Genomic DNA, 15902 nt, shown 5'->3' with positions numbered 1-15902 from the left:
GCATGTTTTCTCGGTTTAGCTTAATTATACTGGAGTGAAATTTACCTTGTACGCATTCAAAAAAGATAGTGATTGCAAATCTTTTGGTCATTGAAAGAAGTACTCGGCCTTGATGTAAGCATTGATATCTGGACTTTGTTTTTTAGATTTTTGAGAACTACATTTCTTAAAAGTTGTACAAAAATAATTTTTGGAAAATTAAAGTTATACGTACGTACTAGTTTTCCGAAAAAGAAAAAAGAACTCACCGTGATGGGGCTAATTAGAATTTGGCGGAAAATGAAGGGCAATCATTGTAATTACTTTTTCTCATGAGGACCAATAAGCAGTTTCTACAAGTTTGAGGGGCAGAACCTGATATTTTCGCTAAACTTCATCGGAACGTTTAAAGAGGTTTCTGGAAGCTGGGATCGCGGGAAAGCCCGTTCCAGTAACAACAAAGATAATATTTTGGAGAGTTCACAGACAGCGAAAAAAAATGGAAGCTGAAGCAGCATTAGAGTTAGTGAAGCATGGCGCTACCTTGCTACTTCTTGATGTTCCTCAGAATACCCTCATCGGTATTGATACCCAGGTCTGTTTTAATTTTTAGAATAATTTGCTGTTCAATTTTTCCAATTGATTGATTTCGTTTTAATTTGAAGTAGTTCGTTATTTGTAGATGTTTTTCTCTGGGCCTAATTTCAAAGGTGTGAAGATGATTCCTCCTGGCGTCCATTTCATCTATTACAGTTCATCCAACAGGTGCTTTTTGTAGCTTGAATCCCATTGCTTATCGTTTTCTTCAGGAACTAATCAAGCTTCTAGCTCTAGGGTTGTGGAGTATTCATCCTGAAATAGTGGTTTCGAAGTACTTAATTATAAGTTAAAAGTGCTGGAAATATGATCATACATTAGAAACGTCAAATTATGTACTCCAGTTTGTTGTTTCTAGTGAATGCAGCAGTGACTTTCCTGTTAGCAATTTAGGTTCCTGTTTGTTGCATAAGAACCCGTTTATGTCGCTTAACCTTTTTACTGATATAGGCTACTCATTTCAATATCATAAGTATAGAGTTTAGACCTAGAAAGCTCAAATTAAATTCTTCTTGTTTCAAGTGAATGGGCGTCACTGACCTTCTCCCAACAGTTTATCATTCATTTGTGTTGTAAGAATCCTGTTCTGTTGCCAGACCTTTTAATTTAGTGTACCGTATTATTCTTTTTTGCTGTTGTTTGTTGCTCTTTGGTTTCTTTCCCTTCATAGAAAACGATATGATTAGTCACTAATGTTGTCTTTTCTTCTTCTGGGTGCAGAGAAGGGAATGAGTTCTCACCAATAGTTGGTTTTTTCGTTGAGGCGAGCCCTTCAGAGGTTAACAAAAAATCTCATTTGCCAATTCTGCATTTATTTGTTGATCCACTCATGTTTATAATTGTTCTGATCTCTTCTAATGTTGATAGCTAGATAGTGTTTGTACAGTTTTATGTTGCCAAAGCATAGACACAGATACAATTATATTATCATAGATTCTTTATATGCTAATCTCTTGCTTTTTTTTGTTGATTGCTTTTTTTCCATGTTTGAACAATTGTTCACTTGTCATTGATGTACTAAATGTGTCTTCTTTTCTTTTATGTCAAAGTATGTTGGGAAACTTAACCTGTCTTCCAATGATAATTGAGCAGGTAATTGTTAAGAAATGGGATTCAAAGGATGAGCGATTTGTCAAATTATCCGAAGAAGAGGTGAGTTCCCCTAAAAAAATTTATTACTCCCCTTTCTCTCTTTTCTTTTTTTTCCCTTGTTGGTGATTGGTTATGTGTGCAGAGAAATCTGCTCTGATCCAGCATGTTAAAAGCTAGCCCATAACATGTTAGCTAGTAAGGTAGAGCCCAATCTTATTACCAGTACAATACTTCATCTTTTCTCGAATATTTTGGATGTTATTGGAATTATTTCCATGGTTACTTTCTTTGCTAGATAAAGGTAATGTAATTGTTTCCATGGTTATGAAAGCAAATAAATTGATGAAGATTACTGTCTAAATTAAAGAATTGACCTTCAGAATTAAGAAATACTAGTACTTTCCCATTCCTACCTCGGTGCAAAAACTTGGAGACGACTTGAGAAGGATGGAATCTGTTAGCTGGTTTCTACCTCTGTTAGTCTTAGAGAGCATGTTGTCCATTAGTTCATCCTACTCAATTAGATGAACTTAGATGCACATATAATTTCACTTGCATATTAATTTATATTTTCCATAGAAAAAATCTTTTTCTGACATGATTTTGATGATAAGAGAACAACTCATTAATAAGGGACTAGTTTTTTTTTATGAAATTAGTAAAGGACTAATTACGGACTTGTTTGACTGGATAATTGATGCTGTAGTGCAAGGTGAGCTCTTCCATTTAGTTACATGTCCTTAGATAAGTCGGACAATAATTCATTTGGTGTCATCTATGTATGATCTCTATGCCTGTTGAGCTTCAGCTTGTCTACTACACTGGTGAACTATGATTTTCTGTGTATTAGTTAATCGGAGTTCTCTGTGACTGTGAACTGGTTTTCATATGCAACATTATTCTTAAACATATCTATGGTGCACATTTTTATTGCTTTAGAAGACTTGTTTCCTTTTCAAAAAATGATTATTTCCGGTTTATTTGAAGGGAGAGAGATATGCTCAAGCGGTGAAAAAATTGGAGTTTGACAGACAACTTGGCCCTTATGCATTGGATCAGTACGGAGATTGGAAGCGCTTATCTAACTTTATTACGAAGAGTACCATTGAAAGTATTGGTAAGTACGTTGCTTTCACATTGTCTCTTAGTGTTTTGACGATGAGAACTGAGGGCAGCATCTGAGCCAAAGATGTAGAATCCTTGGTTGAGTTGATTATAAAAGAGTTATCAGCATAAAGAGGTAGCAAGTTTGAGAATATTTAGGAGCAATGTCTCTCAACCCTTGTGTTTTTTGCAATTAGATGGTGCCTGATATATGATGACACTTAATCCCATTAGTTGTGCGCCTACTGGCGTAGGTATCCCATTGGTAACGTGATAGCATAATTAAACCCATTAATTATCACATGATTTCTCAATCCCTCTTATCGTGAGACAATGATACATATTAAAATAAACAACCTTATTGTGAACCCTTTTTTTTCTTTTGCGATTGTTAATTGTGAGCCTTTGGTCTCTTTGACCAGCTCAATGGAATTGGTTCAGCTAGTGAGTTTCATGTCATAGATAATGGGTTATCGACTTATCTCTCTCTGAGTAAATCAAAACATGAGTTACTCTTGTGTGTGTGATCATTGCTCTGTCTTGTTATCCTTTTGCTATTCCCTTCACCAGCTTCATCATTTGGCAGAACCTATTGGAGGAGAAATCACAATTATTTCTGAATCTGAAATGGTTGGGAATGTTCATAAGACAGCCATGGAGAAAGTCTTGGCTGAGCAGTTGAAAAATAGCAAGTTCTCGAAGCCTGATAAGAAGTCACCAAGTAACGGTTGTTATTACACCTCAATTCCTCGTGTTATCAAGCTAAAGGGAGTTTCAGGACAAGATCTTACTAACATGAATCTTGACAAGGTATTTGGCTTAAATCTGTGCAGTTTCTATAAAATGACTAGTCTTTCTATTTTTCTTTTCTTTTGCTTTTGAGAATAACTTTAGATTTTACCTTCAATGCAGACACACATATTGGAGACCATTCTGACGAAGCAATATGGTGGTTCAGAAGATTCACTTCTGGGAGAACTACAATTTGCCTTTGTAGCATTTCTGGTATCAGCCAGCAGTTTCTTCTTTTCTTTGCTCTTTAGTTCTTTATGTGATGAACCAACTTAATTGAGAAGACAGTTGTTGAAGTTAAATATGTGAACAATTTACAGATGGGACAATCACTTGAAGCTTTTCTGCAGTGGAAACTTTTAGTCAGCCTATTACTTGGCTGTACAGAAGCTGTAAGTATACATCAATCTCTCTGCTTGTATGTTGCTAGGAAAATCTTCCTCTCTACCGACATTTCCAGATGCAATAGGGACCTAGATAATACAGCACACCCTCTCTCTCTCTCTCTCTCTCTTTTCTTGTGATCAATATTGATACTACTTATGCTTTCAGATAAATCTTAAAAGTCTTAAGTTGCTTTTGACTATAATTTCCATGCCCAGTGGATTTTTTTAACAACCTACATAATCCTAGGTCTATTTTAATGTCAAGTTTGTGTCTAGTCTGACCATTAATTTCTTTGCAGCCTCTCCACACAAGGACTCAGCTATTCACCAAGGTAACTTTCAAGTTTCAAAGAACATATCCTTTCAGTGCATGCTGTCTTATAGAAACATATGTAACTTCCAGCTCTGTGGCCGGAAGCCTGGGCCTATGGAATAATACAACAATTTTATCATTGCATTTCCACAACTCTGTCCAACATAAGATGAAAATGAGAAATCCTATCAGTTAATATGGACAGTGAAAACGAGAAATCCAGTATGTCTATAAGGATTTATTTTGTTTTGCTTTATAAGAAGTCCCTCGTAAGAGTGATCTTATTGTAGAGGCATTCTAAGCAATGCAGGGCTTATGAGTGATGTGATCTTTTTACTCTGGTTAATGAACAATGAGAATAAGTGTGGCCAATGGTATGGTACTATGCTTCTTGGTGTGAAGTTGGGTAAAAGAACACAGTGAACGTGTGGTTCCATTGTGTTAAACTTTGTATTTAGCATCAATAACAATGTGGTGCTGCATTTTATTGGGTGAATTATGGTACCCTGCTTTTCTAGTATTTGGGGTGAAGAATATTCGGTGTATAATTTATCTCTCACAATCACTATTCCTTTGATGAGATGAACGTGTGGATTGAGAATGCACTTGGTGGTGTAGACGCTATTACTTTTTCATGCAGCTCCATATTTTATATATTTCAGTATGATAAAGATTCCTTGGATTTATTTTGATTTTTTTCATCCTTTTAGATTCATACATACTGACTCTTGCAATCTGTATTTATCATCAGTTCATCAAAGCAATATATTATCAGTTGAAAATTGGATTTCAAAAGGATAGTAAGGATACTAGCAGGGCAGAGAAGGGTGCAACGACATCGTTGGACGAGTCCTTGTTGTCTGCTGATAACTTCCTGCGCCACCTTTGTAAGGTAAAATCTAGTTCACATAGCAGTGTGTGCTACTAGAGTGTAGGTAAACGATCTTAATATAACTCCCTGGTTTGTTTCGAAACTGACATGCTCCCTAGATGTAAAAACTATTCGACACATCTTAGAAATGTTGTTTTTAACGGGGGAATGTGATGTCCATGCCTGCTTGTGCATCTCGACTATTCCAAAAGGGACCAGCAGCACAGGCTTCCCACCAAGGCTTGGGAACATGGGAAAAGTCGTCTATCATTTTTTGCCTCTGATGGGATTTGAACCCTAGTCTCTCAGGGTTTTCAATTTCCACTTTATTGACTGCTGTCATACTGTTGGTAGCTTGTAAGCATTTCACTATGACTTGTCAAGCACTCACACTACCAAGAAATCTGGCTAAGGAGGGTTTTACTTGTGATAGTATATTTCTTGATTACGATAGTATGTATCTTATTGAGCCATCTTTACAATTGGTTGCAGGATTTCTTCTCATTGGTGCTTGATGCTCCCGTGGTGGACGGAGACCTCCTGACTTGGGTATGCCTCCAGACTGTTTGATTCCTTTTGATTCTTTGAAATTAATTTAGGATGTATTTTCGTAACACAAACGCCAGTGAATAGCGTCAGAAGCATTCCTTATAATGAACTGCCGCATCGTAGTTTCTTGCAGTAGTCTTTCTGCAAAGATTACTCTCAACTCAAATGAGAGTCTTTATCTGTCCTGTTATGACCATGTTTCCAGTGGAATCAACTAGTGAATTTAGTCTACTATCTTAAAGTGGATTTACTTCTTTGTCAAATAGGCAAACGGGATGTCAACTTCATACCTCAATTTTTCATCACTAGGAAGGATAATCAACATTTAATTTTGTCCTTTTCCCTTTAGATGGTTGTATTTATTCCTATGTAGTATATAAAATGAAAATATATGTGCAGTCCATGTGCATTTATTGTAAGTATTCTATAAAAATCTCTTATGCACTGTTATTCTTAAGCATTCATGGTACTGTTTTGACATTGTTTTCTTAATAATCTGCTTGAGTTACTAGATCATGGCAAGTATAATCCACCTTCTGTTCCTTTAGACGTGCAACTCCAGATTCACTGAACAATTGCTTGAAATGCAAGTAAATGAGCTTTTCTTTTCAATTCCCTATCTTGAACAGATTTCAAATTGGTGGGTTTTTCTTCTTTGTTGAATGATAGACTAGAAAACTGAGAGAACTGCTTGAGCGGACTCTTGGATGGGACTTCCAGCCGAATAGTTCAGTTGATGGTATGCATCTTGAAGAAGATGATGAGGTTTGGAAAAATCAGATGCTGATTCACTGTTTTTTTTAAAAATTATTTTTGGCTTCTTCCTTCTCATTAGGTCTTTCAACTTCTGCAGTTTGCTCCAGTGGTGGAGATTCTAGACGATCCAGATCACTGAACACAAGCAACATGAATATGAGACATGATCCAAATGTAATCAGCTGTTTGTCAATAGTGATATATCATGATTTCAGAGAGCTGCTGTTGAAAGATTCTGATCTGATAGGCTAGCACCTTCCACTTATGTGACAGCTCAATTAACATGAATGGTGCATGCATATATGAAGTCAAACGTTGCATCAGAAAGTGGTGTTTTGATGCTTTATAGAAGTCCCTATGCTACATCATATCAAAGTAACTATTATGCTGATCACTGAAGGACATTACTTTCGCCTTGTGTAAACTTATCATTAGAGAATCATGTAACTATTAATCTTTATACAACTATGACAACTGGAAAGGGCAGCTACTCGTTTTTCACATGTCCAAGATGAGCATGTAATGAGTATTAGAACTCTGTTCCGGGAATTGCCTAAGCTGCTAAATCCCATAACTCATCTTTCATGTCTGGCATTTCTGAGCTATTTGTTCATGTGTTCCATTTAATCTTCAATTGGGGAGCAGTGAGTTTGCTTGTCTCTTGTCTTTACTTGTATAACATTTTTTGAGGCACGGAATAATAGTAGAAAATGCCTGCCCAGTAAGCAGTGAATTTGCTCGTTGCTTGTCTTTTACTTGTATAACATATTTTAGGTACGCAGCAATAGTAGAAAAGACTTGGCCATATCATGGAACGCCAAGGGAGATGGCATTTGAGGAAAAAACAGAAGGGAGTTACATTTAAACTTACTTGCAATCAGTATTTATTTATATCAAATAAATATAAGTCGTGCATTTTTTTGTAAATAGATTTATCAAAGTGATGTATCTTAACTTTAAAAGAAAAAAATTATATTCTGTAAAGGTTGTGCACCCAAAAGTAGAAGCATAGTCTTCCGTCTCAAGTGACTATTTTTTTTAACATATCCCAAACTTTTTCTTATTTTTTTTATGTTTAGTTAGTTTTCAATTTCAACATGTCTAAAATAGTTAAGACCATAAAAATTTATAAAGTACATGCTTATTTCAATTTAATTAATAATAGAGAAAATCACCCCACACATCTATAATATCATAAAATTAAAAAATTTAAAGTCAGTGGTTAGTCATACTGGTGTTTGAATTGGTTTAAAAGTTGATCAATCCTATTTTTAAGCCAATTTATTACTTCTAGAGGTGTTTGACAAATATAAAAATAATTTTAATTAAGTAAAAATGATTTCAAATAAGTTAGGAAGTGTTTGACAAGGTTAAACATAACTTAAAATAAGTTTAAAATAATTTAAGTAAGATAAAAATCAAAAGTAGGTCTCCCCTACTTTTTATTTTTTTGACTTAAAAGTCATTTTTTTAAAGCCAATCCAAATGGGGTATAAGGGAGTCCCCTATTTATTTGTTCACACTACCCTTTGTTGTTTATAAATAGAGAGATTTCCTTTCATTTTAACACAACGGAAATTCTAAACCTCCTCCTCTTCTTCTTTTTCTTCACAATTAAATATATAAGATGTAATAAATTTCATTTTCCTTTACATTATTAATGTTTGTTACTACGTAATCTTGTATATAAGATAATATAGTGTTTAGTTTTAATGCCCGATAGGTTTTAAGTATTATTTTATAAATTTTATGATATTAAATCCCGCGCGAAGCGCGAGTAATTTTATTAGTTTAAAAATCAAAAGTAGATCTCCCCTACTTTTTTATTTTTTGACTTAAAAGTCATTTTTTTTTATTTAAAAATATTTTTTTCAAGCCAATCCAAATAGGATATAAGGGAGTCCCTTACTCTCTTTTTTTTTAACTTAAAAGTTATTTATTTTTTATTTAAAAATTATTTTTTTAAGTCCATCGAAACGAGATAGGAGGGAAGTTAAATTGGTACCGGTGGAGTATATATGTTGAGAGCGGGATTTGGGTTTCTTTCATAGGAGAATTTGCTTATTTTTGTTTCCCTCACTCTTTTACTCATTCTCTTACGGCCCGTCCGCCGGTTAGTTCTTTTCCGGCGAAACAAGGATTATAAGGTCCATTGGAGCTTTCGTTCAGGTTTTCCTACTTTGTTTGCTCAATAATTGTTGCTGCACAAATGTTCATTTTTATCGGGTCTGTTGCTTTTGCTGATTATATGATGAAATAAAAAAACATGAAGAAGATTATATGATGAAATCCAAATTTAAACCTAAGTAATTGGTTGCGTAGATTAGCTTTTTGAAGTGAATAAATTAACTGATTGTTGAACTTGAGCGAAAATTACATTTTTCATTCGGTTATAGAAAATTTTATTTCAGAAACAGAATTAATTACTAGTTGTCTTTCCAAAAAAAATTCAGATGTTTCATTTCATTCAATTCGCTCATTGTTTTGAAACTTTTCTGTTAGGTAGTTGCTGTGGAAATGATATACTCAAGGAGTGTAGGAGCAAACGATTAGTACAGAGGATGTGTTCAAGGCCCTTGAAAAGATAGAACTTTTCCAAGTTCATTGAGACTCTCAAAGCTTGTCTTGAAGGTTAATTTAGTTTATTTACTCTTAAGTTGTTTAATCTCAGTAATGAGTACCTTTATGTTGATGTTGAACACACTGTCAGGGTAGACAAGCTTTTCATTTTAATTGCATATAGTCAAGTGTCAACCTTGTGGTGAGATGTCTATGAGTGTAAGTGGTGGGTGCCCATGTAGTTCTTGAACCAAAGAGTTTATATGTTCTGACAGCTTAAATCCTGAGTCCAATAATGGACATAATGGTATTAGCATAGAAGTTTGAGGACAGGTACTATCAACTATGTAATAATTTCTACTTAATTTCCTCTCTTTTTTTCCAAATAATAATGAATATTTTGATTTCCAATTGTAGTTATTTCTCCTTTAAAGAAGCTGATGCGGAGTTGAGGTTGAGTTGTATGTTTTTTTCTCTGCACAAATCGGGGAAATGGCTCAAAGGTTTTCTCGTCTCTGTATGGTTTCCTGCATGTGTAGATCAATTACTGGAGTCAAATTACAACCACCAATCTTACCCGGGACATTCCAGTCTCATCCACACACTGTACCCCATGGCTATTTTTATCCTATGCTCCAATTGCAAGGTTAGTTCTCTGCACACCTGTCAACCTAATTGGTAAAAGTGATAGAGCTCAAAGCTGATTCCCCCCCCCCCCCCCCCCCCCCCCCCCCCCCCCCCTGTTATATATTGCTGGTGTTTGTAAATTGTAAGGCACCGGTTTGGACATTCAAGAGTATTATAAGTGATGGAGATGAGGTTTCTTTTCACGTGGACAATCTGTTAGTGGGAGTTCTCATTGAAATATTAAAAACCCTCGACTGCTCCAAGGCAGTCCAAGGACAGATTCTGAATAAGGGTTGCTCAGTTGTAGGACAGTGTGTATAATCTCCTATCAAGTGAATCAGTTTTAACCTAGCATCGAGTCGCCTAGTGAATATTTTTACAACACACATATGTTTCTACCTCAATATTTTTCTTCTTAAGTGCTACTACTTGTGCCTCTGCTGTTGAACCATGTTCCTGGACAAGAATTTGTGTTTTGCCTTTCAGAATTCTTCTGAACTTTTTTTTCTTTCAACGAGTCTGCTACATGTATGTGTTAGGAAATCAAGATAATTTTCCTGTCCTCAAACTTCTTTGCTAATACCATTAAAGGAGAAATTACTACGATTGGAAATCAAAATGCAGCTCACCTCTGCAATTTATCAACAGGTGAAGTATGAATTAGCATATTTCAATTGAATAGTCATGAAGAAGTCTTATCACACCTCTGCTTTCAAGATAATTTTCCTGAAACAAATTTGCATGCCTTTCTTGTGACGGGATTTTGCAGATACTCTATCAATTGAGATTTGCTGATGATAATCACATGTTCAGTTAAAAAAGGACCCTTAAATTCTAACGTTTCTATAGTTATCTAAGAATCTTAGGGCTGTGTTTCCGTTATTGTTATCTTTTAGGCAATCCGTACTTCACCTGTTGATAAATTTCAGCTCGCCTTAAAATTTACTTACTTTTATGTGTCTGCCCAGTACTTGAACACTTCTCTTTTCGTTAGTGCTTTTCAGTTGGCAGTCTGATTGTTTCTTGAAGTTGTTTCTTCTGTTCTTTGAATGAAACTAAACCATATAAATTTGGAAGTTTTTTGTTAAAGTTTAGTTCTGTAGGTTTGTTATACATCGATAGAATATTTTAGTGCTTGTGCTACATGATTTGGCCTCTTTTTTCCTTGAAATTTCATCCAATTTTTAAAATTCACCATTCCTTGAAGTGGCCACAATATTTTATAATTTAGTCCCTGGACTTGATATGCATATAACTTCTTGATATAGGCCACAAGTCAAGGCATCTAGTTTTAATACTGTAATACGGAGTACTTTCTGCACATAGCATTTTGGCTTTTCTTCTTCTTGCAAGTATAATAACTTGCAAACAAAATTCAAGAGGTTCTATAATTGATGCAGTGTTGAGATCATATGCACGTAACAGACGTTCCAACTATGATCTATTTGGTGGTGGTATACCTAAACCAGATGAGTTTAAGAAAGCCTGGGCAAAACAAATGGATGATGAAGAGAGCCGTCTATGGACAGCAAGTGAAGATGAAAGTGACTCTGATAAAGGTGATAGTCATAGCCGTCTCAGAAAAGAGATTAGGAAAGCCAAACAACGAGCAAAAGCGCAAGATGGTCCTATTGATGCAGATGATAGTGACGAACTGAGAAGTCTGTGGTCTGATAGTGATGATGAGAAGACATTATGGACTGGTAGTGAGGGAGATGATGATGATGATATTCCGACTGAACCATACCCAAACATAAAGAGTGATAGTTACATTGATAAACTGTTTGAGTTTGAGGAAAAACCTAAATATAGAACACTCTCTGAAGCCTTGAAATCTGAGCAGGAACCTGAAGAGTTATCTCCGGGAAAGCAAGCTAGAAAAATTGCTGTGGAAAATGCCCTTAAGAAGTTGAAAAAGGGACCGGATGGGCGTTACATCAATGTTTGGGAGGTTATGAGTGATTTGGACATTCTGATTGGTGCTTTTGAGAACATCATTTCGGGACCAGAATATGCTGAGTTGAGACAGGGAGGACCTAAGAAATTGAATATGCAGTTCTTCAAAGACATACAAACTCGTATGAGAGATCCGAACTTTGAGTTCTCTCCTGAAATAAAACTGAAACCAAAGAGCAAATTGGTACGTAGAAAGAAATGGCAGAAAACAGAATCTAGGCGTAGGAAAGCACGGAAACGATAGCTTCATGGTGACACCTTTCTTTTTTGCATTTAAACATTGTACCAATAGATTTATTTCTTAGTGGCTGATTCCAAGTTTCTTTAACTATTGGATGAGAGATAATTCATTTCAAGAAGAAGATGTGGCAGCTGTTGATGGAATTGCTTACTGCTTTCTGTAAATTCCTCATGATTGCTTTATGTAGACCATTTACTTAGATTACTTATTCTTACTGCTGAATGGGAACTCGGATTTCATAACTAACACTTTGAGATAAGTTAATTGCTCTATACCTACTTTTAGAGTTTCACATTAATGCTTGTTTACTGCAACTGTGATTTCTCTATATTGCAAAGCAGCTAACAGGAATAAAGGCTAAACAGTTGCCTTTCACTGGGGTTTTGCCTATGTCTGAAATTAGGGAGTATCACTACAACATTTGAATGCATAAACGGTGGACTTGTAGTAGCTTGGCAAATAAAGCATGTTGCCTATTAGGTTATTACAATAGTTTATAATACTAGGATAGTATTAACAAAGTTTTACACCGTCAATGTATAAATGTGAAATTACTTGTAGTAGCTTGGCAAATAAAGCATGTTGCCTATTAGGTTATTACAATAGTGTATAATACTAGGATAGTGTTCACAAAGATTAACACCATCAATGTATAAAAATGAAATTACTCCAAACAAGAAAGGACAAAAGAAACCATAGTTGTTTATATGTGAAAACTGAAATCTAATCTATATATATAGGTACGGATGGTAAGTCTCTCAATTGTTATAGTTATTCATGTTCCAAGAATGGCTGATGTTGGGTGGGAAGACACCATAGGGTGTCTGATTGAGAATCCTTCCTGGTTGATATGTGTAAATATCATTGATGATGTTGCCAATGCCATTGTCATGGCTATTCTGCCTGTAAGAGTTCATCATTGTTGGAGGGTAATCAAAAAAAGAGTTCATTGTTGAAGATGGATGTTTGTAATGGAAAGCTTGCATGTCATTCATCTCACTGAATGGCCTTGGTTGATATCCATATTCCCCTTGAGCAGTGTGCAAGTTCTGTAGACCTGGTTCTTCACTTCCCCAATTAGCAAAACAGGAATTAATACTTCTGAGACCTTGGTTTGGAGCAAAACTAGGATTACTGTCTCGGAGACCTTGAAAATCAACCATTGAATTTCTTCTACCTTGTAGACTTTGGAGATATCCAAATGCAGAAGTTCTTCCGAAATCTGCATTGTTAATGATGCTTTCTTCCTGAACATTATATGGATAATCCATGTTTCCTAGTGCAAAAAGGTTCCGATTTGCTTCACCTGAGAGAGAGTCAATTCCAATACTCTGGTCCAAAAACTGTTTGTTGCCCCAGTGATCGAAGCCTCGTTCAATAGGGGAACACATAGGCCGTCTCTTGGAGGCTCCAAGAGAATTGTACAAGCTGTGCATTTGGTTTTGATGCTTGGTATTATTGAGCCAGTTAAGGAGTTCTCTGTTTTGAGTCTTCTCATCGTCACACCAGCTTAGACCTCCCTGGTTTTGGTGAAAGTCATCATTTAACCACTTGTAGAGTAGTTCTGTTTCTTGGTTTTCCATTGGGTTTTCTGATAAAAGCTCTGCATGTTTTCCAGATTTGTTTAGCTTCTTGATCAGTGTTGCTGAGTCCACATTCCCAGATACTATGACCACTTGTTCATCCACATCCATTTTCACTTGATAAACCCCTGAAACCAAATGTTTTGTCCATAATGTAAATAATCTTTATTCTAAAGTATGAACTTCCTCTGTTCTTTTGTTAAGATCTGCCAAAGCAATAATTTTTGCTCACCCTCTCTTTTAATTTTTCCTGGTGTGCATGTTGGAGAAAAGGTGGTAGATGCTACTAGTGTAACTTATAGTAAGTGAAAAATGAGAGTACCTTCAATTCTTTTAAGCAGTTTCTTCACCTTCTGCATGCATCCATGACAGTTGATCTGAACTTTAAGAACACAAGTCTGTAAACAAAAAAATACAAAGCAGTAGTTAAAGAAGGCTAATGAGAAAACTAATTAAGTGGAAAATGAGAGAACTGATGAGAACTAAGTGAATGACCTGAATTCTCACAAGCTCAAAGTCCTGGACAGTAGCAGACATTTTTCAGGTAAGTAGCAGTGTTTAGTTTGTTCTCTTATGTCAAATGAAGTTGAAACTTGTTGTTTCTATTTTAAGTCTTGCTAATAACTTACCTCAAAAGGATCACCCTACAAATGGCTAAATATCAGCCACAGTAGCACTAGTAAAGAGAAATGCAGGCACCAAATACATGACTCAGTAACAGCTGCAGCAAGAACATGGGGTACACTAGCTAGCTTGTCCTTTCATCTCAGTACAAAACACAACAGAACCTCAGAAGTGTCAGTGTGTTGAGTGTTTTTGTGTTCTTTAGATAGGAGGTTTAGGGGGGTGGGGTGTTGAAGGGTGTAAGAAAAGTGTGATTTGACCAGTTGAGTAGTTCAGAGAAATGAGGATTGACAGTTCAGATAAAGGGAGTAAGGCAAAGTATATCATTTTTTCCATATAGAGGCAACTGGCAAGTAGTAGTGTCAGATTCTCTTGTTAGTAGCATGACTATGTGCGTGGGTGTAGTACATTTACATGATTTGATCCTAGCCAGAAACTTTATTTTGAATCTCATATCATAATCTGAAGAATAGGTGGTAGTATTAAAATTTTCTCACTACATTAAACTCATGATAATTTGTAGAAAAATCAGGACAATATTTGAGCCATAGTGTTCAATATTTCATTTAGGCCCAACAAATTTTCATATGGCCCATGGTTGGATCATTTTTGCTGAGTGTTACAATTTGGGTCCAGATAGCCATGAGCCATCTACAGAAAATGCAGTTATTGTTCCTTCTAAGATTATTTGTTAATTTTGGGCCTAAAACTCATGTTGGAAATTACGTCCAATAACTTTGTTATTGGAAAATAGGTGATCTTAAAACTTTTAATCCCCAGGTGTCCCAATTCAACCTTCAAGGTCAAAACTTGAAGTTTTGCCCATGGGGTCGAGCTTCAATTTCGAGTGTAGAAGACATAAAAAGTGTAAGAGAGCTTAAAACCCCTGCTTTTGAGAGTAAAATCGAGAGATGTAAGGGTTCTAACCTCGTTTACCCCATGGGCAAAACTAAAGACCACCACATTTAAGGACATTCTTGTAAATCAACATGATGGACCATATTTGGGAGGCCAAGCATTGTCATTTACATTGTTAAAAGTTTTGATCCAACATGTTATATTAATTAATCATAGTTAACATAAAGAGTATCTGTAAGGGACACTGTAACATGTTATGTTTGTTTTTTATGACCTTTGTTGATTTTTATGAGGTGCTTTATAAGAAAAATATGCTGGCAGAGGCAACCCCAGACAGTACTAATGTATAGCCAAATAATGACATACATGTCCCCCTTCAATAGTTCAAAAATAAAAATCTTTTAGGCCCCTCTTAACATTGTAGACTCCTTACACTTTAATTTGATATTTTCATAAAAGAAATGTTTCTAAAGTATTAATCATATAATAGGAAATTATTATGTAACACTGCTCATAGCTTTCATGTTGATTGATATTGCTAAAAAGGAAAGAAAAAGAAAACCTTTACAGTTAGTTGATTAGAGCATAGGGTAGCTTATTATTAGAATCAGATTAGTCTTTCAAACTCCATTTCAAATTTTATTAATTAAAAAAATTTCGATAAATTGATAAAAAATCTTTGCTTTTTCTTTATTTCTTTCTTGTATTTTAATTGAAAAAAGAAGGATCGAGTCTTGTGGATCAGTGATTAATAAAGGTCTTATGTTTCAATAATGCCTTATTTTTAAATATTTATGTGGCTAATGTGGGGAAATTTTTCCTCCAAGACACACAAATCATGGTTAAGGTAATTGTCATTAACTGATATAAACGGCGGAATTAACATTAAAATGTTCACAATTTTTGTTTTATCCACTCAATTTCTAAAGCAACATTGTCATTTTCTTTGTTGTCCGGATTAAAATTCATAAATAAAGAATTAGTGGGAAAATTTCCTATCTTTTTTGTTTTAATA

General features: G+C 35.3%; 3 protein-coding genes across 4 annotated transcripts; 2 read left to right on the top strand and 1 right to left on the bottom strand.

The window, feature by feature from the left end:
* Positions 1 to 393: 393 nt before the first annotated feature.
* LOC125822573 (uncharacterized) lies at positions 394 to 6989 on the top strand. The gene is made up of 13 exons (XM_049501986.1): positions 394 to 574; positions 662 to 744; positions 1297 to 1354; positions 1669 to 1728; positions 2656 to 2785; positions 3359 to 3582; positions 3685 to 3777; positions 3885 to 3956; positions 4250 to 4282; positions 5015 to 5155; positions 5627 to 5683; positions 6353 to 6448; positions 6537 to 6989. The coding sequence occupies exons 1-13, from the start codon at positions 479 to 481 to the stop codon at positions 6576 to 6578; spliced, it is 1185 nt and encodes a 394-aa protein (XP_049357943.1). The 5' UTR covers positions 394 to 478; the 3' UTR covers positions 6579 to 6989.
* A 1477-nt stretch (positions 6990 to 8466) lies between these two features.
* Positions 8467 to 12021, top strand: LOC125822530 (uncharacterized). Its single transcript, XM_049501937.1, has 3 exons — positions 8467 to 8608; positions 9416 to 9644; positions 11026 to 12021. The coding sequence occupies exons 2-3, from the start codon at positions 9491 to 9493 to the stop codon at positions 11823 to 11825; spliced, it is 954 nt and encodes a 317-aa protein (XP_049357894.1). The 5' UTR covers positions 8467 to 8608; positions 9416 to 9490; the 3' UTR covers positions 11826 to 12021.
* A 523-nt stretch (positions 12022 to 12544) lies between these two features.
* LOC125822326 (uncharacterized) lies at positions 12545 to 14142 on the bottom strand. Of its 2 annotated transcripts, none has more exons than XM_049501722.1 (3): positions 14035 to 14142; positions 13728 to 13803; positions 12545 to 13533 (listed from the first exon to the last, which is right to left on the bottom strand). In XM_049501722.1, exons 2-3 carry the CDS (start codon positions 13762 to 13764, stop codon positions 12581 to 12583), a joined length of 990 nt encoding a protein of 329 aa, XP_049357679.1. In that variant the 5' UTR covers positions 13765 to 13803; positions 14035 to 14142; the 3' UTR covers positions 12545 to 12580. The 2 variants fall into 2 exon arrangements, with proteins under 2 accessions (XP_049357679.1, XP_049357678.1); XM_049501721.1 differs by having other exon boundaries at positions 13901 to 14128.
* Between the last annotated feature and the right edge of the window lie 1760 nt (positions 14143 to 15902).

The sequence above is a fragment of the Solanum verrucosum genome, unplaced genomic scaffold (genome assembly GCF_900185275.1).
Source record: "Solanum verrucosum unplaced genomic scaffold, falcon-dt-bn FXZP01000103.1, whole genome shotgun sequence".
In the NCBI taxonomy this organism is placed as follows: domain Eukaryota; kingdom Viridiplantae; phylum Streptophyta; class Magnoliopsida; order Solanales; family Solanaceae; genus Solanum; species Solanum verrucosum.
The sequence above is the reverse complement of the archived record's forward strand: the minus strand, read 5'-3'. Positions and strand labels throughout refer to the sequence as shown.